The 22796-nt window shown below is 44.4% G+C and overlaps 1 protein-coding gene across 1 annotated transcript in view; it reads right to left on the reverse strand.

Moving 5' to 3' along the window:
- Positions 1 to 602: 602 nt before the first annotated feature.
- The window catches only part of mov10 (helicase MOV-10), a 43950-nt gene continuing 21756 nt past the window's right edge, over positions 603 to 22796 (reverse strand). Inside the window, exons 11-23 of the mRNA NM_001173703.1 lie at positions 22594 to 22706; positions 17696 to 17892; positions 17478 to 17575; positions 16100 to 16197; positions 15558 to 15656; positions 15282 to 15390; positions 13861 to 13978; positions 13429 to 13620; positions 11946 to 12017; positions 7285 to 7410; positions 5691 to 5779; positions 965 to 1083; positions 603 to 860 (exon numbers count right to left, since the gene is read on the reverse strand). Of these exons, the coding sequence (NP_001167174.1) occupies positions 799 to 860; positions 965 to 1083; positions 5691 to 5779; positions 7285 to 7410; positions 11946 to 12017; positions 13429 to 13620; positions 13861 to 13978; positions 15282 to 15390; positions 15558 to 15656; positions 16100 to 16197; positions 17478 to 17575; positions 17696 to 17892; positions 22594 to 22706 (1492 nt within the window). The 3' untranslated portion in view covers positions 603 to 798. The remainder of the gene's footprint in view (positions 861 to 964; positions 1084 to 5690; positions 5780 to 7284; positions 7411 to 11945; positions 12018 to 13428; positions 13621 to 13860; positions 13979 to 15281; positions 15391 to 15557; positions 15657 to 16099; positions 16198 to 17477; positions 17576 to 17695; positions 17893 to 22593; positions 22707 to 22796) is intronic.

Consider the following 22796-nt stretch of genomic DNA (forward strand, 5'->3'; position numbering starts at 1 on the left):
ACAAATGGTATCCATGAGTTCATCGGACTCTGAGTAAGTAGAAAAAAGGATAGCAAAAATCATGCACTATCCCTTTAAAATGTCAAGCTTAATTGCCAAAATCACTTTAAAAAGACATCCACCGGTGATTTTTTTATTTTTATGTTTCCTGTTGAAAAGCGATATCCCAAGTATATAAATAGAGACTGGAGTAGGCCTTTAAAGGTCATTTCTGATTGAGCCGCGAACGCGGGAACATTGCCATTAAAAGCTGCATAGCCAACAAAGGGCGATGGGATTTAATCCTGGCCTCAGTGTGCGTCTGTGAGACTACATACAACAGACTCATACTAATAAAACTAACACCAGCATAGATGGATGGTACAATGTGATTTCATAAATTCATTCACTATCCTAGAGGACTGGTCCTGATAGATCTCATAGGAAGTTCACCTGGTATGGAGTAGAAAACTGTTTTGTTTTGAAATAATACAATAACATTGGCCTGGTACCAAATGTTACTTAGTGCAGTAGTACTAGGGCAGGCGTTTTCAAAGTCTGAGACAGTGGGCCTCCATTCAGAGAACATCAAGACAACCGCGCCCCAAAAGCTGGGACACCTCTTTTTTAAAAATGTATTTATTCATTATTAGAGAACTGAATACAGTTTGATTTGGATTTCCTTACATGAAACTCTGGCGGAAGCGTGCCTCACACTTTGAAAACCTCTGTACTAGGGATGTCTTCCCCTGTTCGTAGGAAGAATTGATTCCTGATCAGTACTGTCGTTGGGTCTCCTGTACGATGTGTGTGTGTCTCTCACTGCTCGTTCCTCCACTCTGGTTCGATCTGCTGCTGAACCTCACTCTCCTCTGTCTCCACTGGATGTGTGCGAGAGTCAAACAGTTAACCTCCAAAATTAAACATTTCTTTTATATTTTTTAACAGTTTGAAGTGTACGTGCATTTGTCTGTGTGTGTGTTACCGTGGGGATCAGCCTGTAAGCAGAGGGCAGCTAGGCGTTCCACCACCTCCTCCTCTCCCTCAGCCTGGGAGGAGTCAAACCCTGTCTTCCCCCCCGCCTGGGAACAGAACTGGAGGAACCTGGAGGGGGAGAGAGAGAGGGGTTAGGGTTCCTTAGGTGATTCATTCCTACAGTTTACAACAGTTTAAAAGTACAAAAAAGTCAGGATGACGCTTGAAAGTGTTTAATACAATTATATATATATAAATAAACCCTGGAATGAGTAGGTGTGTCCAATGTGTTGACTGGTACTATATAAACTCAGCAAAAAAAAAAAAGAAAAGTCCCCTTTTCAGGACCCTGTCTTTTAAAAATAGTTTGTAAAAATCCCAAAAACTCCACAGATCTTCATTGTAAAGGGTTTAAACACATTTCCCATGCTTGTTCAATGAACCATAAACAATTAATGAACAAGCACCTGTGGAACGGTCATTAAGACACTAACAGCTTACAGTCGACAATTAAGGTCACAGTTATGAAAACTTAGGACACTAAAAGAGACCTTTCTACTGACTCTGAAAAACACCAAAGAAAGATGCCCAGGGTCCCTGCTCATCTGCGTGAACGTGCCTTAGGCATGCTGCAAGGATGCATGAGGACTGCAATGGCAATAAAATGCAATGTCCGTACAGGGAGACAGGACGGACAGCTGATCAGTTTATATATACAGTACCAGTCAAAAGTTGACACCTACTCATTCCAGGTTTATCTATATTTATACATTGTAGAATAATAGTGAAGACATCAAAACTATGAAATACCACATATGGAATCATGTAATAACCATAAAAGTGTTAAACCAAACAAAATATACAGTTGAAGTCAGAAGTTTACACAGTTTTTCACAATTCCTGTAAAAATCCTAGTAAAAATTCCCTGTCTTAGGTCAGTTAGGATCACCACTTTATTTTAAGAATGTGAAATGTCAAAATAGAGAGAATGATTTATTTCAGCTTTTATTTCTTTCATCACATTCCCAGTGGGTCAGAAGTTTACATTCACTCAATTAGTATTTGGGAGCATTGCCTTTAAATTGTTTCACTTGGGTCAAACATTTCGGGTAGCCTTCCACAAGCTTCCCACAATAAGTTGGGTGAATTTTGGCCCATTCCTCCTGACAGAGCTGGTGTAACGGAGTCAGGTTTGTAGGCCTCCTTGCTCGCACACGCTTTTTCAGTATTGCCCACAAATTTTCTATAGGATTGAGGTCAGGGCTTTGTGATGGCCACTCCAATACCTTGACTTTGTTGTCCTTAAGCCATTTTGCCACAACTTTGGAAGTAAGCTTAGGGTCATTGTCCATTTGGAAGACCCATTTGTGACCAAGCTTTAACTTCCTGACTGATGTCTTGAGATGTTGCTTCAATATATCCACATAATTTTCCATCCTCATGATGCCATCTATTTTGTGAAGTGCACCAGTCCCTCCTGCAGCAAAGCAACCCCCACAACATGATGCTACCACCCCCGTACTTCACGGTTGGGATGGTGTTCTTCAGCTTGCAAGCATCCCCCTTTTTCCTCCAAACATAACGATGGTCATTAAGTCCAAACAGTTCTATTTTTGTTTCATCAGACCAGAGGACACTTCTCAAAAAAGTACAATCTTTGTCCCCATGTGCAGTTGCAAACCGTAGTCTGGCTTTTTTTATGGCGGTTTTGGAGCAGTGGCTTCTTCCTTGCTGAGCGACCTTTCAGGTTATGTCGATATAGGACTTGTTTTACTGTGGATATAGATACTTTTGTACCTGTTTCCTCCAGCATCTTCACAAGGTCCTTTGCTGTTGTTCTGGGATTGATTTGCACTTTTCGCACCAAAGTACGTTCATCTCTAGGAGACAGAACGTGTCTTCTTCCTGAGCGGTATGACGGCTGTGTGGTCCCATGGTGTTTATACTTGCGTACTATTGTGTTTACAGATGAAATTGGTACCTTCAGGCATTTGGAAATTGCTCCCAAGGATGAACCAGACTTGTGGAGGTCTACAAATTGTTTTCTGAGGTCTTGGCTGATTTCTTTTGATTTCCCCATGATGTCAAGCAAAGAGACACTGAGTTTGAAGGTAGGCCTTGAAATACATCCACATGTACACCTCCAATTGACTCAAATGATGTCAATTAGCCTATCAGAAGCTTCTAAAGCCATGACATCATTTTCTGGAATTTTCCAAGCTGTTTAAAGGCACAGTCAACTTAGTGCGTGTAAACTTCTGACCCACTGGAATTGTGACACAGTGAATTAATCTGTCTAAACAATTGTTGGAAAAATTACTTGTGTCATGCACAAAGTAGATGTCCTAACCGACTTGCCAAAACTATAGTTTGTTAACAAGACATTTGTGGAGTGGTTGAAAAACGAGTTTTAATCACTCCAACCTAAGTGTATGTAAACTTCCGACTTCAACTGTATTTTATATTTGAGGTTCTTCAAAGTAGCCACCCTTTGCCTTGGTGACCGCTTTGTGCACTCTTGGTAATTCTTATTTACAATGACTGCCTACCCCGGCCAAATCCAGACAACATTGGGCCAATTGTGTGCCGCCCAATGGGACTCCCAATCACAACCGGATGTGATACAGCCTGGATTTGAACCAGGGACTGTAGTGACGCCTCTTGCACTGAGATGCAGTGCGTTAGAACACTGCGCCACCCAAGCAACAGGACCGTCATTGCACAACAGTGTGTTGTATTCAATTATTTGGTGACATTAATATATTTAGTATAGTCTTATCTAAAAAGGATAGCTTTTTAGTTTCACTATTTTTATTTAGAAATTCACTGAAGAATATTGTCCTCCACTTCTTCCTCTGAAGAGCCTCCACTGGTACCTACCTTCCCCATGTGGGGTCTCCTCTCAACCCTAAGGGTTAATTTTATTTAACCTTCATTTAACTAGGCAAGTCAGTTAAGAACAAAATTCTTATTTTACAATGACGGCCTACCCCAGCCAAACCCTCCCCTAACCAGGACGACGCTGGGCCAATTGAGCGCCGCCCTATGGGACTCCCGATCACGGCCGGTTGTGATACAGCCCGGGATCAAGCCAGGGTCTATAGTGACGCCTCTAGCACTGAGATGCAGTGCCTTAGACCTCTGCGCCACTCGGGTTAGGGTCAGTACGTACCTGCCCCAGGTGGGGTCTCCTCGCAGAATTAAGGGTCAGTACGTACCTGCCCCAGGTGGGGTCTCCTCGCAGAATTAAGGGTCAGTACGTACCTGCCCCAGGTGGGGTCTCCTCGCAGAATTAAGGGTCAGTACGTACCTGCCCCAGGTGGGGTCTCCTCGCAGAATTAAGGGTCAGTACGTACCTGCCCCAGGTGGGGTCTCCTCGCAGAATTAAGGGTCAGTACGTACCTGCCCCAGGTGGGGTCTCCTCGCAGAATTAAGGGTCAGTACGTACCTGCCCCAGGTGGGGTCTCCTCGCAGAATTAAGGGTCAGTACGTACCTGCCCCAGGTGGGGTCTCCTCGCAGAATTAAGGGTCAGTACGTACCTGCCCCAGGTGGGGTCTCCTCGCAGAATTAAGGGTCAGTACGTACCTGCCCCAGGTGGGGTCTCCTCGCAGAATTAAGGGTCAGTACGTACCTGCCCCAGGTGGGGTCTCCTCGCAGAATTAAGGGTCAGTACGTACCTGCCCCAGGTGGGGTCTCCTCGCAGAATTAAGGGTCAGTACGTACCTGCCCCTGGTGGGGTCTCCTCGCAGAATTAAGGGTCAGTACGTACCTGCCCCTGGTGGGGTCTCCTCGCAGAATTAAGGGTCAGTACGTACCTGCCCCAGGTGGGGTCTCCTCGCAGAATTAAGGGTCAGTACGTACCTGCCCCTGGTGGGGTCTCCTCGCAGAATTAAGGGTCAGTACGTACCTGCCCCTGGTGGGGTCTCCTCGCAGAATTAAGGGTCAGTACGTACCTGCCCCTGGTGGGGTCTCCTCGCAGAATTAAGGGTCAGTACGTACCTGCCCCAGGTGGGGTCTCCTCGCAGAATTAAGGGTCAGTACGTACCTGCCCCAGGTGGGGTCTCCTCGCAGAATTAAGGGTCAGTACGTACCTGCCCCAGGTGGGGTCTCCTCGCAGAATTAAGGGTCAGTACGTACCTGCCCCTGGTGGGGTCTCCTCGCAGAATTAAGGGTCAGTACGTACCTGCCCCAGGTGGGGTCTCCTCGCAGAATTAAGGGTCAGTACGTACCTGCCCCAGGTGGGGTCTCCTCGCAGAATTAAGGGTCAGTACGTACCTGCCCCTGGTGGGGTCTCCTCGCAGAATTAAGGGTCAGTACGTACCTGCCCCAGGTGGGGTCTCCTCGCAGAATTAAGGGTCAGTACGTACCTGCCCCTGGTGGGGTCTCCTCGCAGAATTAAGGGTCAGTACGTACCTGCCCCAGGTGGGGTCTCCTCGCAGAATTAAGGGTCAGTACGTACCTGCCCCAGGTGGGGTCTCCTCGCAGAATTAAGGGTCAGTACGTACCTGCCCCTGGTGGGGTCTCCTCGCAGAATTAAGGGTCAGTACGTACCTGCCCCAGGTGGGGTCTCCTCGCAGAATTAAGGGTCAGTACGTACCTGCCCCTGGTGGGGTCTCCTCGCAGAATTAAGGGTCAGTACGTACCTGCCCCAGGTGGGGTCTCCTCGCAGAATTAAGGGTCAGTACGTACCTGCCCCAGGTGGGGTCTCCTCGCAGAATTAAGGGTCAGTACGTACCTGCCCCAGGTGGGGTCTCCTCGCAGCACTAAGGGGTTTCCCACCACGATCAGCAGGGCTTTGGCTCTGGTCACCGCCACGTTGAACCTCTGGACACATAGAGAGCAGGTGGTCAGCACTGTCACTGTGGTGTGTGTGTAGATCAAACTGTTTATGCACAAAAGTATATTCTTAGTGAACACTGTGTTCATATTCAGTCAATTTTAGGTCCTGCAGGCTGTCCAACACATAATAATGACACGAAAGTGCATTGTAATAGTGTAAAAGGCCCTTAGTTGATACTAAAAGGTTGTGTTCTATACCAATTTGAAGCGAGAAACGTTACTTGTTTGATAAGATTACAGATTTTCTCAAGGGATCCCATATAGGGTCCAAACTCCAAATTTGGGAACCACTGGTGTTGACATGTGTGTGTGTGTGCTGTGTGTGCAGTACAGTATACTGTGACACTGCCACATATAACAGTGCACAAATCAAGTGATATTATGAAAAATCACCATCGAGAAATGATATGAAATAATTCTCTGCCCTATGTTTAAATAATTCAATTTTGTATGAACGATAGATGTGGCCTAAAATGAGCACTACCACTTTAAGAAGTGCGCCGAAAATGTATTAGACACACAAAAGTATGTGTGAAAGAAATGTGTGGACTCGGCTAGTTCAGCCACACCTGTTGCTGACAGGTGTGTAAAATCAAGGCCACAGCCATTCAATCTCCATAGACAAACATTGGCAGTAGAATGGCCCATACTGAAGAGCTCCGTGACTTTCAATGTGGCACCTTCATAGGATGCCACCTTTCCAACAAGTCAGTTCGTCAAATTTCTGCCCTGCTAGAGCTGCCTCGGTCAACTGTAAGTGGTGTTATTGTGAAGTGGAAACGTCTAGAAGTAACAACGGCTCAGTCACGAAGGGGTGGGCCACACAAGCTCACAGAACTGGACCGCCGAGTGCTGAAGCGCATGTTTAAAGTACATTTTTACGAGCTGTGAAATGAATGGCGTCACATGATCAATGGCTTTGTCCATTCATATAAAAAGTTGCAACATCCATTTTCGGACTTATGAATGATATCTACCCATTGATTCTTGAAGAATATCATTTTGAAATGCCTCATGAGCTTAGTTCAATTGCGTACTCCACCAGAAACCAAAATATAAGCTTGTTTTACTCCAATGTTTGTAAACGATGCAAATATAAACAAACACTGTATAGCCTCAAAACACAGTTCAAACTGTCATTTTGATATAATGGCATCCATAGCTTTGTCTATGAATTTGAGAATGGTTAAATATATCCAGGCCCATCCTGACCGCTTTTTTATTGATTCAATTGAGGATTCTTTAAGGGTACTGTCTGATTGAAAATGTTTATGGAATATTTGTGTTTGTGAAAACTATGCGTTGAATTATATTACTTGTAGATTGATTTTATTTATTTTTGCTGAAGCATATTTTTGTCGAGAAAAGTGTTTGTGTTGGGTTTATTGAAATACATATTACTCAATTGACAAATCACCTACTGCGTTCCTGTTGTTTTTTCTTGCTAGAAGTCCTCTTAAATTGTATATTAAGTGTGTATATGTATGTACCTTCTCATTTTTGACGAAACCAAGGCTGAAGTATTGGTCGGTCTTGATGTAGTTGGCGCTGCTGCGGACCGTCGAGACCAGGATCACCCTCCTCTCCTGACCCTGGAACTCCTCCACTGACCCCACCTAACAGACACACGCACACATAGTTTAGCTCCGTACACAGCCGCGCACACACATGCCTCACAATACGCACGGAAGGTGCATCTCAATAGCTAATCGTAAACAGCATGTTATTGACATGGCAGCACTACCGTAGCTAGCAGAAGAGTGTAGGGGAGATTGTTACCAAACTGTAAACCACTTTAACTAGCTGTGAGCTAAACATCCTGGCTAACTGTGGGGTGAAACAATTTACATATTTACTGTTAATTAGCCACCGCAAATATCTGTAGCCCTTCACACTCGCAACCCGTATACAGGTTGAAAATGGCAGACTTGGTCACTGATAAGTGCTTTATTGGAACAGTGGCTGTACAGTAACATGCAATACATTATGTCAGACCTCAGGGTCTCTGCTTTACAGCGCTCTATGGGATTCAACTGACAGACGCTCTAAATGTGAGCACCAAGCACAACAACCAAATGCCCCAATCCCTAACGCAACTTTTTTGTTGTCTGAGAAAGAGGAATGCTGTAATTCAAGAGTACCGTAATTTCCGAACTATTAAGCGCACCTGAATATAAAAATATATATTATTTTGAACATAAATAAGCCGCACGTCTATAAGCCGCAGGTGCCTACCGGTGCATTGAAACAAATGAACTTTACACAGGCTTTAACGAAACACGGCTTGTAACAAAAATAAATTGGCATTAATGAAACACGGCTTGTAAAAAGAAATAAAAAATTAGCAGTAAGCTTTAGTTGTCTTTTTGCACTCAGTCAATTCCTCACGCTGCTGTTACCAACGTCTTATCATCGACTCATTAAGACCAAGCTCCCGTGCAGCAGCTCTATTTCCTTTTCCAACAGCCAGATCAATCGCCTTCAACTTGAAAGCTGCATCATATGCATTTCTCCGTGTCTTTGCCATGATGAGGGTGACAAAATGACTACCGTAATCAGAATGATGGGAAGTTTGAGAGCGCTCGATTTAATCTAAACAGTAAACAAAAAAGTTGTTTGACCGTAACCTCATTGGTCTAATGAAAGCTTCATGCCGCCAAAAAACTGAGCACGTCACAGAATGTGTTTTTTTTGGGCCATTTTTTTTTTTTTAAGTGTGAAAAATCCATATATTTGCCGCGTCATTGTATAAGCCACGAGGTTCAAAGCCTGGTAAAAAAAAGTTGCGGCTTATAGTCCGGAATTTACGGTACTTGATGTGTTCTGAAAGATGAGACATTGAGGATGATAATGAACACCACTTTGATGTCAAACAAGCAAACCACACACCCCTGAGTTCAAATGTGCACTTCACCTTTCCATACTTATAAAACTCATGTCATCTACAGTATCAACCTTTAGGATCGCTATGTTTGATTTACAGTTACAAGGATGACATGACGTCATTTGTCCTGTTGTGAAGTGAATTGGCAGCGGAACACATGCCTGAATGCTCTCATGAATCCATTCTAAGTGCAGAATTTTTTTTATATCTGTTCCTCTGAACTTGTGAAAGCCTAGCACTGTAAGACGGTATTTTATAAATTAGCTAGTCATGTTGGCAATAGAATAAGCTTTCAAATGATGACCACCTGACCCAGATTGCGATTTATAAATGGAGCGTTTTTGGAATGCGTAACCAACAGTATTTGTGTGATGGTGGGGATGCAGGGTTGTGTTCCAAACAAACAAATACTCGTGTGCCGTCTTAAGTACCTCAACGGCACAGCTAGGAAAGCTAAAAAAAAAGCACCTAATAGTTGAAGTCTCTTTCCTTGAATCATAAAAGTGCATCGAAATGATTTAGTAACTGTCCACACTTTGGAGACGTGTAGCCACTTGAAGACACCAGGTAAACGTCTTATTCAAACCCTTCTCACATATTCTTATTATGTTACTGAATGTATCCAGATTATTTCTCTGAATTTGTTAGACAAATGCTGCGAAAAATACATTAAATGTAAATTGCACATAAAATCAACAGTGTAATTTTTGGATTCAGTCTTGTCTCCGGTTGTCCTCACCTTTGGTCTTATAATTTCCCCATAATCTCCAAAGTGTTCCCTTTCAATTGCTATATTTTACATGTACACTTTAGTCATTTAGCAGACGCTTTTATCCAGAGCGACTTACAGTGCATTCATTTTAAGATGCTATGTGGGACAACCACATATCAGTCATAGTAAGTACATTTTTCCTCAATAAAGTAACTGTCAGCAAAGTCAGAGCTTGTAAAGGGGGAAAAAAAGTAAAGTGCGAGTGTTAGGGGGAGGCGGGAGGGTGCTGTGGGATTATTTAAGATACTCTTTGAAGAGGTAGGGTTTCAGAAGATGGGCAGGGACTGCTGTCCTAGCTTCAAGGGGAAACTGGTTCCACCATTGGGGTGCCAGAACAGAGAAGAGCTTGGACTGGGCTGAGCGGGAGCGGCCCTCCTGTAGGGGTTAGAGGCAAGAGACCAGGGGTGTAGGGTTTGAGCATAGCCTGAAGGTAGGGAGGGGCAGTTCCTCTTGCTGCTCTGTAGGCAAGTATCATGGTCTTGTAGTGGACGCGAGCTTCGACTGGAAGCCAGTGGAGTGTGCGGAGGAGCGGGGTGAACTTGGGAAGGTTTGATGGCACAAGCGGGGAGCCCAGCCAAGACTGAGTTGCAGTAGTCCAGACAGGAGATGACAAGAGCTTGGATTAGGACCTGCGTCGTGTCCTGTGTGAGGTGGGGTCATACTCTACGGGTGTTGTAGAGCATGAACCTGGAGGAGCGAGTCACTGCTGTGATGTTTGCAGAGAACAACAGGAAATAGTCCAGGGTCACGCCAAGGTTCTTTGCACTCTAGGAGGGGGACACTGGAGTTGTCAACCATGATTTAGAGGTCTTGGAGTGGGCAGGCCTTTCCTCGGGAAGAGGAGCAACTCAGTCTTGTCGAGGTGGAGCTTGAGGTATTGGGCAGACATTCAAGCTGAGATACTGTATCTGCCAGGTGTCAGAAGGAGGGGGGGGATATGAGTGTCATCCGCATAGCAATGATAGGAGAGAACAGTGACTTGGTGTATAGAGAGAAGAGGGCCTAGAACTGAGCTCTGGGGGACACCAGTAGTGATAGTACGTGGTACAGACAGATTCTCTCCACGTCACCTGGTAGGAGCGGCCTGCCAGGTAGGATGCAATCCAAGGGTGTGCAGAGACGCCCAGACCTGAGAGGGTGGAGAGCAGAATCTGATGGTTCATGGTGTCAAAGGCAGCAGATCTAGAAGGATGAGAACCAAGCAGAGAGTCCGCTTTGGCAATGAGGCGAGCCTCCGTGCCAGAAGAGCGCAACCTCGGTTGAGTGACCTGTCTTGAAGCCTGACTGGTTAGGGTCAGGAAGATCGTTCTGATAGAGATAGCGAAAGAGTCAGGTGGGACGCAGCCAATTGTTAAGGGATGAGTTGATGAGGGAAGTGAGAAGGTCTCCAGAGATGGGGTCGACTGGGCAGGTTGTCGGGCTGCTGTACCTCACTAGACTGGGTAGATGTCGTAAAACGTATTTTCAAAGTGGTTGACAAAGTGGTCCACAGGGGGGGGGGGGGGGGGATTAAGGAGGTGGAAAAGAGTTTCCTAGGGTTATAGGCAAAAGCTTGAAATTCAGTTTTAGAAAGTGGCTTTAGCCGCTGATACAGAGGAAGAGAAGGTATAGAGGAGGGAGTGAAAGGATGATAGGTCCTCTGGAAGTTTAGTTTTCCTCCTGTTCTGTAAGCATGCAATGAGTAACTCAGCCATGGAGCAGGAGGAGAGGGTCGAGCCGGACGGGAGGAAAGAGGACAGTGTCATAGGAAGCGGAAAGAGGAGAGTAGGGTCGAAGAGGCAGAATCAGGAAACAGGAGGGAGATTTAGCAGAAGGGAGAAGAGGAGAGCGTAGTGGGGGAGAGAGAGAGAGCGACAGCGCATGAGCATCTGGGCAGGGGCTGAGTGGGTAGGGTTGGCGGAGAGGGGGACAGAAAAGGAAACAAAGTAGTGATCAGAAACCTGCAGGGGGGTATGCATATACTGCTCATATTTATTCTGTTTGAACCATTTCAATTTTGCCCTATCGATATAGGCCTATTACCACAATTGTAAAGGGTTAAAGATAACAGAGTGACAGAGATTCAGTAGTGAGAAGAGAGAGACAGAGAGAGAAAGAGATTGGGACAATTCCACAGAGTTTTCTGTGCATATCAAAATGTATATCAAACAAAAAAACAATGATTGCAAAGGTAAACAAACCATACATATTTTTGCACAAGGACTACATTTTAACAATTTCCACAGAACATTTTACAGAAACACATTTACTTGAAAAACAGAATGACGGTTTGGCTGTTGGTGCCGTCATTCTTTTACCAAACTTAGCATCTGCACTGTTTTTCAAGTAAATGTGGTTTGTTTAACTTTGCAATCATTGGTTTTTGTTTGGCATATAGTTTAAAGTGAGTCTCAGCATCACTCTTACCGTGGAATTTCCCAGAGAGAGAGACAGAGAGAGAGAAAGAGCTCGAGACAGACAGAAAGAGAGATTACTAAATCAATGTCTCTCCATACCTTCAGGTCTTTGATGCTGGTCGATTTGAAGTCTTTCTCCAGCGTCTTCAAGGCTTTACGGATCTTCTCCACCTTCACACAGAAACAAACATTCTATATGAGCTACGGCAGGGCTTTACAACTGCTGCCTCTGTAGCCGTCAAGTCCTTGTTACCTCCATCATTATTTCCTCAATTCCACTCAAAACACATTGGAAAGATGCAGCCCAGTGGTCCTGTATGGTAAAAGGTGCACTATGAAGAAATTACTTCGCCATTTCCTGGTTGCTAAAATTCTAATAGTATGCGTAATTTCAATTTATGTCACAAAATAAGCAGTCATTGAGCAGAGAATCATTGTACCATCTAATCCGCTGTGAAATATATTTTCCATAACCAAAAATATTGTATTTTCAGCTTTTGAGCTGGTGTTCAAAACTGGAAGTACGAGACACAAAAACAAAAAACTTAAGAACAGGAAGCATAAAATAGCACAAAGTACTGATCTACTGCTTCTTAGACTGGGTTTCAGTGGGAATGGCAGATCTACAACTCACATTTCTACAACTCCTATTATAGCTTTACGGGTTATACTGTATATATTTTATCTTATAGGGTGTGCCAGGCCCTCTATAGGGTTAGGGTTGTATATATTATATATGGTTAGAGTTATATATACTGAACAAAAATATAAAACGCAACATGTAAAGTCATGGTCCCATCTTTCATGAGCTGAAATAAAAGATTGCGGAAATCTTCCATACGCACAAAAATAGTATTTTCGCGAATTTTGTGCACACCTTTGCATCATGTGGGCGAGCGGTTTGCTGATGTCAACATTGTGAACAGAGTGCCCCATGGTATGGGCATTAATAAGCTACGGACAACGAACACAATTGGCAATTTCAATGCACAGAAATACCGTGAAGAGATCCTGAGGCCCATTGTCGTGCCATTCATCCACCGCCATCACCTCGTGTTTCAGCATGATAATGCACGACCCCATGTTGCAAGGATCAGTACACAATTCCCGGAAGCTGAAAATGTCCCAGTTCTTCCATGGCCTTCATACTCACCAGACATGTCTGGTCATTGAGCATGTTTGGGATGCTCTGGATAGACGTGTATGACCGAGTGTTCCAATTCCCGCCAATATCCAGCAACTTCGCACAGCCATTGTGGAGTGGGACAACATTCCACAATCAACAGCCTGATCATCTCTATGCGAGGGTGATGTGTCGCTCTGCATGAGGCAAATGGTGGTCACACCAGATACTGACTATTTTTCAGACCCACACCCCTACCTTATTTTTAAGGTATCTGTGACCAACAGATGCATATATGTATTCACAGTCATGTGAAATCCATAGATTAGGGCCTAATGAATTTATTTAAATTGACTGATTTCCTTTTATGAACCGTAACTCAGTAAAATCTTCGAAATTGTTGCATTTTGTGTTTATATTTTTGTTCAGTATATTATATCCTGTAGGGTGTAGTCCCACCTGTTTTCTATAGGGGGCGATGATACCGATGTCTTTGGGTGAGATTGTGGCGAGGCCCCTCTTGCCCTGCCCCTGCAGCAGCTTCTTGAGGTAATCCATCAGCACCTCGATCTCCGCCACGTTAAAGAAAGACGGACTGGTAGCCTCCCGCTCATCACGACCAGCTACACCATGGAACACCACCGGGAAATTCTGGAGGTAAACCAATGTTTAGCAGGCTATTAAGATTAAATGAATTGAATCAAGTCTTTTTTTGGCCCACAAGATAAGCATTTCATCCTAGAGAATGACACATGTAAGCATGAATTAAAACACAAATTTCCAAAGTGGTCCTCAATGGTGCTCCTTGTGGTTTAAATGGTGTTAGGATTTACGCTGAGACCTCAGAGAACGTGTGTTTGTCTGTGTAGTGTGTATACAGTGTGTGTGTACCTTCTGAGGCAGGTGTTCCCAGGTGCAGTAGGAGTTCCGGATCATCTCGTTAGCAAACACCTGCAGCTCCTCCTCATAGAACAACTCGTTAGGCACCTTCAGGATAGAGGGATGAGACCTGCAGAGGGAGGGAGATAATGAAAGGAAACAGTTTCAATTAGGGATGCTAACGGTTAACAAAAAATATATTTTACTGGTCATGCTTATCAGTCTATAGGTTAATTAGCATCATTTTGTGTTATTAAATTACCGTGTGTGTATTTTCGTTAGTCGTCATGCATGTTATTTATCACGCACACAGCATACAAAACCTAGTTTGAGGAGCGGAATAGCCGATCACCCGTCAGACAGCGTGACAGCAGCTCCTCAAACTGCTTGTACTGGAGTGAAACGTTCCTTTGCGCAACAAATAACAATTCTCAAAGCATTCGCATGTTAAAAACTGTGTTGACGGCCACGATTATAAAAAAAAATGAAGTTATTTCTCAATCTCAACTCGTTATTAACACTTGCTTCCCATTCGAGTGCATAGGCTATAACATTAGATAGTTAGTCGAGAGAGTCTTACCTTTGCCTCGATTTGGCATTCTTGTCCAGATCATCATGGCATTGGTAGTTCCTTATGATAGCCACATTAGCAGATAACTACCGTTTCATTTTGGGGGGAGGGGTAAATAGGCAAATATATTGAGCAGTCACCTTGTCCTAGAGAGATTTACACGGTTATCAAAACGTCACGCCAGGGTAAGCCTACACGAAACACAGCCCTTATTTTAAGTGTTTCTAAAATCCCCTATGGGAAAAATGAATGTTGGAAAAACTATTGGAACCATTTCCTTGTTTGACTGCTAGGTTTCATGGGTATTATGACTCATACTGTGGTACTCTATTCGTTTTCATATGAACTTTCTTTCATTGTCCAGAAGCCAAAAGGCACAATCCTACACATATTAGCAACACATCCTACTTGTTGCTATTAGATATGTTTCTAAAGGAGATTTTCATCTCTGTCACATATGGAACCGCTCGCATTAGGTGTGCTGTTTAGAATGGTGTTTTCCCCCGAATTCCATTTTGGCAAAATGCTTGAAAATGATGTTTTATTAGCTGCTTCATGACAAGAGTTGCATGTTCAATAATAGGTTATAGCTTTTTGACTGTAAGACTATATTATTGCATGTTTCCATTAAGCTCTTTATGAAAAATGTCAGTTTCTTGTATGCATGCATAGCATTTTCTGTTGGTCACATCATTTTACTGTTTGGAAAGAATTTAACTGTTTGTTGACCGGTTAATCTGGGTCGGTTAGTCGGCAGCAAAATTGACCGAAATTTGCATCCCTAGTTCCAACGCTTGTCCTTTTCTCCCAAAGTGCTTGTGCTGGCCTCATTAAACCAGCCTGATCAGGAGAGCTTACATACCTGTAGTTTCTCAGTAGTTTGGTGACGTAGCAGTTGTTGAACACTCCACTCTCCTCCTCCTTCTGATACAGAGACACATCCTTCATCAGCCTCTCCAACAGAGACACACCTAAGAGATAGAGAGGGAGAGAGAGAGTCCTCAGAATCGTAGCGGCTTCTACAATCTGCTCTTCTATGTCAAAGGATTTTCAAGGAGTAGGGAGAGGAAGAAGAGGACAAAAAATTGAGGAGGAGGAGGAAGTAGAGGAAGAAGGAGTGAAAAGAAGAGGAACTGACCCATGCCGTGTTTCAGAGCCAGAGGAGACCTGAGGATGGGTCCCAGCTGTTTAGGGTCTCCAGCTAGAACCACCTGGCCCGTCTCTGGTTGGAGCAGCCCTACACACACACAGTTAAATTATTGGGCTTGTTTGACATTGCAGCCGACAGTGCAGGTTGACGAGGCGGGACACGCTGTATGCCTGATCTACAAATCACCTTCCATCGTAAATAACTAATCATTATTATTTGTAGATCAGTCAGTCACAATTTACCCATGATACATTTAAGCAATAAGGGGTGGGGTTTTTGGCCAATATGCCACGGCTAAGGGCTTATCTTAAGCACAACACAACGCCAAGTGCCTGGACACAGCCCTTATTCGTGGTATATTGGCCATATAACACAAACCCCGGGGGTGCCTTATTGCTATTATAAACTGGTTACCAACATAATTACAGCAGTAAAAATAAATGTTTTGTAATACCTGTGTTATACGGTCTGATATACCACGGCTTTCAGCCAATCAGTATTAATCCCCACCCCATCCATCCCTCTCTCACCAGCCAGTGGTATGATGGTCTCCGTTTCAACAGCGTGTCCCGCCTCGTCAACAAACACGTGACTGAAATGACCTGGAGGAAGACCACCTGTCACCAACCTGGAGAACACGCACGAGAGACAGAGAGGACAAAAGTTAGCTTAGCATTAGTGTCTCACTATGGGGATTCCTAGTATTAGCATCACTCTATGGCAGTGGCCATAGATATGGTATCTTCAAGGCACTCCTAGTCGATCAACAAACCTTTCTGTAGAAAAGTCAACTATAAAGGCTTGCGGTCCTTGCGCTTTTGGCAGTAGGTGCACTTGATTCAGAAGCCATGCAAAGTGTTCCCATGTTGAACCATTTAATTTGCCTGAAGGGACAAATTCCGCCTACCGGGCGGACCAGGAGCTATGGCTAAATCATGTGTGTCTACTGTGCTGGCCAGTCGGGTAGCTCAAATCACTGTGCCTAGTACAACTTCCACGACCCCACAGCAAAATCTGGTACCAGCCTACGTGAGATTTGATATTACAGAAAAGAGCTTCAGTTTTCTGAGTGACTTACTGTTTAAGGTTTTATACAGCACTGCCAACTGTTTTTATTCAACAGTTACAAAAAAGTAAATGCGCTTGTCCCTACTTCCACTCGTGCTGCAGCTGCAATTAATTATTAGCTAAGATGTAGCGATAGGCCTGCATTTGTATAATTAGCAGCTTGTGTCCATTTTAATATCAAGGAATATTTCCCTTTTTCTGGTCATAGGAACATGAATTTGTACGAGGCAGAAATATTTACGGTGCCATCAGGTGGAAGACTGTGTCCCCTCTCTCTGGTCAGTCTCACCGGTACGGGACCGTGAGAGGCAGACAGTCTGCTGCTCTCTCCTTTCCTCCGCTGAAACTGACCATCAGACGCAGGTACCATCAGTCCAGTAAAATAAAAAAGCGAATCATTTCAATTTATGCTCAGGTGGACCTCGCAAGTGATACAACAACTGATCTATTTTGTTATCAAAGCTCGAGTTTTTAATTATAATATGGTCTGAGAAGAACAATATTGGCAGGCCACGCATATAGCCAATATGCTGTGATAATGTATTAGGCTCATTCCTACAGAACTGTTTTTATTAGGTTAATGTTGCATATGCTTACATTTAAGTCATGTTTAAAAATAACATCTGAACAGTAGACCTCAGCTTGCTTTTTGACTGCGAAAGTGATCTTGACTCAGAAAAGGTTGGTTACCACTGGTCTATGGGGAACTCAAGTGTTAGCGGCTAGTGACGATCCTTACTGTCCGGCATGGAGCAGAGTGGTGATTATGATCTTGCGTTACCCTAGTGTAGCATTTTCCTATGGGGATCTCCAGTGTTAGCGACTAGCGGCTATCCTTACCGTCCGGCAGTGATTAGGGTGGTGACCATGATGCTGTACTTCATCAGTTCCTCTTTACAGGGAAATACAAAGCAATCCTGACCCAGGTTACAGCAGTCCTGAAGAGAAACACACACACACACACACACACACACACACACACACACACACACACGAGAGAGGTGTTACACACACAGAATACAAACCTCACACTGACGTACACACTCACTCACACACACCCGTATATCATTGGGCACATCTTCAGGGTTACGGGATGTGGCGTACATCCGGAACAGCTTCCTGTGTTCCAGGTGTTCTAGAAGCTTCAGAGCCAGCAGGTCTGCCGCGCTATTGGACGGAGCGCACGCCAGGATGTGGGCGTGACTCTGTGTCTTCAGCACCTGTTTGATGGCTTCAACCACTGTCACAGTCTTACCTGGGGGGAACAAACACACTCAGCATTAGTAAGTAAGTCGGAACTGCTCATAAGGCATGAGACCAACTGTTTCTGTAGCGTGAGGCAGCTTGATGTACAATTACACCCCCTGGACGGGAAGCAAGCCGCTGCGATAGACTAGCTATCTCCTTAATCTATCCTTAATGCTGAGTGCCAAGCAGAGACGCATCGGGTCCCATTTTTACAGTCTTTGGTATGACTCGGCCGGGGATCAAACACCCAACCTTTCAATCTCAGGGCAGACACTAACCACAAGGCAAAAATAAAATATACTGAACAAAAATATAAAATGCAACATGAAACCATTTCAAAGATTTTACTGAGTTACAGTTCATTGAAGGAAATCAGTCAATTGAAATAAATTCCTTAGGTCCTAATCTATGGATTTCACATGACTGGGCAGGGGCATGTGTGGGCCTGGGAGGGCATAGGCCCACCAACTGGGGAACCAGGCCCAGCCAATCAGAATGAGTTTTTCCCCACAAAAGGGCTTTAATACAGAGAAATACTCCTCAACACCTCCCTGCCCACCTCCTCAGATGATCCTGCAGCTGAAGAAGCTGGATGTGGAGGCCCTGGGCTGGCGTGGTTACACGTGATCTGCGGTTGTGAGGCCAGTTGGACGTACTGCCAAATTCTCTAAAACGACTTTGGAGGTGGCTTATGGTAAAGAAATGAACATTCAATTCTCTGGCAACAGCTCTGGTGTACATTCCTGCAGTCAGTCATGCCAATTGTATACTCCCTCAAAACTTGAGACATCTGTGGCTTTGTACTGTGTGACAAAACTGCATATTTTAAAGTGGCCTTTTATTGTCCCCAGCACAAGGTGCACCTGTATAATGATCATGTTGTTCAATCAGCTTCTTGATATGCTACACCTGTCAGGTGGATTGATTATCTTGGCAAAGGAGAAATGCTCACTAACAGGGATATAAACAAATTTGTGCACAACATTTGAGAGAAATATGCTTTTTGTACATATGGAACATTTTTAGGATCTTTAATTTCAGCTCATGAATCATGGGACAAACACTATGTGTTACGTTTATATTTTTGTTCAGTATAAAAGATGTCGATGCTGAGGAGGGCGCACGTTTTGCCGGTTCCTGCTCGACTTTGCTTTTTTATGGCTATTTTTGCGTTAATTATTACTTTACCCCAACCAAAAAGCCTGGATGAATGGCGATATCTGTACAATGCTGAGAGCTTGTACTGCAGCATTGAATGTCAGTAGAATGAACCCTGATGAGGTGGCGTGCGACGCGTACAAGGCAAGCAGGTACGAGCTCTGCAAATCCATTGATACAAAAAGACAATACAGACTCAAACTTGAATTGATTTCCGACAACGCAGACTCGCGTCGCATGTGGCAAGGACTACAGACTACAAAGGAAAATCCAGCTAGGCGGTATGCATCGAAGCCTCCCTCCCACACGAGCTTAACACATTCTATGCTCGCTTCGAGGCAGACAACACTGAGCCATCCATGAAGACTCTCGCTGCTCTGGACGACCGGGTGCTTTCTGTCTCTGAGGCTGACGCGAGGAAAACTATTAGACAGCGAATCCTCACAAAGCTGCCGGCCCAGATGGCATCTCTAGTCGTATCCCCAGAGTGTGTGCTGACCAGCTGGAGGGCGTCCACGGAACATGCCATTTCCATCGCTATTCACATGGACGTAACACATCTATCTGGACAAGTGGAACATCTTTGTGAGAATGCTGTTCATTGAATACAGTTCAGCATTCAACACTATTGTTCCCTCCAAGCTCGACACCAAGCTCAGAGCCCTGGACACCAATTTCTGCAACTGGATCCTGGACTTCCTGACGGACAGACCACAGGCTGTGAGGATTGGCAACAAAACCTCCTCCACACTGACTCTGAACCCAGGGGCCCTGCCCATGGGTGTGCCCTCAGTCCTCTACTGTACTCCCTGTTCACCCACGACTGCGTGGCTTTGCACGACACCAACTATCATCAAGTTTGCTGACGACACCACGGTTGATATCCAAAAACAACGACGAGTCAGCCTATAGGAGGAGGTATGTGAACTGTCATGGTGATGTCATGACAACAACCTCTCCCTCTGTCAGCAAAACAAAGAAATTGATTGTTGACTTCAGGAAGCAGAGGGAACATTCCACGATCCACATCAATTGGACTGCAGTAGAGAGAGTCACATGTTTTAAGTTCACAGAGGTCTTGTCATGGACAGCACCACCACTCTTGTCAAGAGGGCGCAACAGCGTCTCTAATTCCTAAGGAGGCAGACCGGTTGCATCATGGCCTGGTACAAGAATTGCTCCATCCACAAGGCCCGCCAGCGGGTGGTGAAGACGGCCCAGTACATCACTGGGACCGTGCTCCCACCCATCAAGAACATCTACTCAACACGGTACTTGAGGAAGGCACGCAGCATCATCGACCCCACACACACCCCAGCCACGAGCTGTTCTCTTCCTTACCGTCAACAGCCATCAGACTGCTGAACACTTGAACTGGACTGACCACCTGTTCGGATACTCCACACCTTAGCACACACTCATGCACACACATATATACATTCATTCTACACACACACATGCCACAACCAGACTCGTATTATACTGCTCTATTTGTATACTTGCCCCCCATCCTCCCCTTCCCCAATATACATGTAAATATTGGACTATAAATTGTGCCTTCCTGTATTATCCTTATGCTAAAATGTATTATTCTATTCTACAGACATTTACTTTATGTTCATATTCTTATATTTTATTATTTCTTATTCTTTTGCATTTTCTAGAAGGAACCTGCAAGTAATCATTTTGTTGGACAATGAACATACGACTAATAAAACTTCAACGGAGTTGGTTAACACACACGACACACACACACACACACACACACACACACACACACACACACACACACACACACACACACACACACACACACACACACATTAATACACACATTGACACAAACAAACACACACACATACAGTGCCTTCGGAAAGTATTCAGACCCCTTGACTTTCACATTTTGTTACATTACAGCATTAATCTAAAATTGATTAAATAGTTTTTTCCTCATCAATCTACACACAGTTTACAATTGCCTCATTCATCCCCCTCCTCTCCCCTGTAACTATTTCCCAGGTCGTTGCTGTCAACTTACCTGGTAAAATAACGGATAAATAAAATAAATAAAAAACACAATACCCCATAATGACAAGGCAAAAAAAAAAAATCTAAATTGCTAATTTATTAAAAAGAAAAAAACTGAAATATCACATTTACATAAGTATTCAAAACCTTTACTTAGTACTTTGTTGAAGCACCTTTGGCAGTGATTACAGCCTTGAGTCTGCTTGGCTATGACGCTACAAGCTTGACACACCTGCATTTGGAGTTCCTCCTATTCTTCTCTGCAGATCCTCTCAATCTCGATCAGGTTGGATGGGGAGCGTTGCAGCACAACTATTTTCAGGTCTCTCCAGAGATGTTCGATCAAGTTCAAGTCCGGGCTCTGGCCGAGCCATTCAAGGACATTCAGAGACAAGTCCCGAAGCCACTCCTGCATTGTCTTGGCTGTGTGCTTAGGGTTGTTGTCCTTTTTGGAAGGTGAACCTTCACACCAGTCTAATATCCTGAGCACTCTGGAGCAGGTTTTCATCAAGGATCTCTCTGTACTTTGCCTCGATCCTGACTAGTCTCTAAGTCCCTGCAGCTGAAAAAAATCCCCACATCATGATGCTGCCACCACCATGCTTCACCGTAGGGATGGTGCCAGGTTTCATCCAGATGTGACATTTGGCATTCAGGCCAAAGAGTTCAATCTTGGTTTCATCAGGCCAGAGAATCTTGTTTCTCATGGTCAGAGTATTTAGGTGCCTTTTGGCAAACTCCAAGTGGGCTGTCATGTGCCTTTTACTGAGAAGTGGCTTCCGTCTGGTCACTCTACCATAAAGGCCTGATTGGTGGAGTGCTGCAGAGATGGTTGTCTTTTTGTAAGGTTCTCCCATCTCCACACAGGAACTCTAGAGCATCACCTCCCTGGCCAAAGCCCTTCTCCCCTGATTGCTCAATTTGGCCAGGGGGCCAGGTCTAGGAGACTTGGTGGTTCCAAACTTCTTCCATTTAAGAATGATGGAGGCCACTGTGTTCTTGGGGACCTTCAATGCTGCAGAATTTTTTTGGTGCCCTTCCCCAGATCTGTACCTCGACACAATCCTGTCTCGGAGCACTACGGACAATTCCTTTGACCTCATGGCATGGTTTTTGCTCTGACATGCACTGTCAACTGTGGGACCTTATATAGACAGGTGTGTGCCTTTCCAAATCATGTCCAATCAATTGAATTTACCACAGGTGGACTCCAATGAAGTTGTAGAAACATCTCAAGGATGATCAATGGAAACAGGATGCACCTGAGCTAAATCATAGCAAAGGGTCTGAATACTCATGTAAATAAGGTATTTTTGTTTTTTATAAATCTGCAAAAAATTCCAAAAACCTGTTTTCTCTTTGTCATTATGGGGTATTGTGTGTAGTTTGCTGAGGATGTTTTATTTTTATTTAATCCATTTTAGTATAAGGCTGTAATATCAAATGTAGAAAAAGTCAAGGGGTCTGAATACTTTCCGAAGACACTGTATATTAACTTAGCACACATACACATGTGTTTTACCTGTCCCAGGTGGTCCAAACACCAGGTAAGGAGCCGGTCGGGAGGATCCAGCTACGATGTTCTGGACTGCTGTGTACTGTTCTGGGTTCTGCTCTAGAGCCCTGTCATACAACCTAGGGAGAGGGGGAAGGGGAGAGAGAGAGAAAGAGGGACATAGAGAGAGGGGGGGGTTATGTATTGGGGATTTTTGATAAGGGTTAGTG

This window comes from Salmo salar, chromosome 17 (assembly GCF_965601325.2).
Source record: "Salmo salar chromosome 17, fSalSal1, whole genome shotgun sequence".
Classification (NCBI taxonomy): Eukaryota; Metazoa; Chordata; class Actinopteri; order Salmoniformes; family Salmonidae; genus Salmo; species Salmo salar.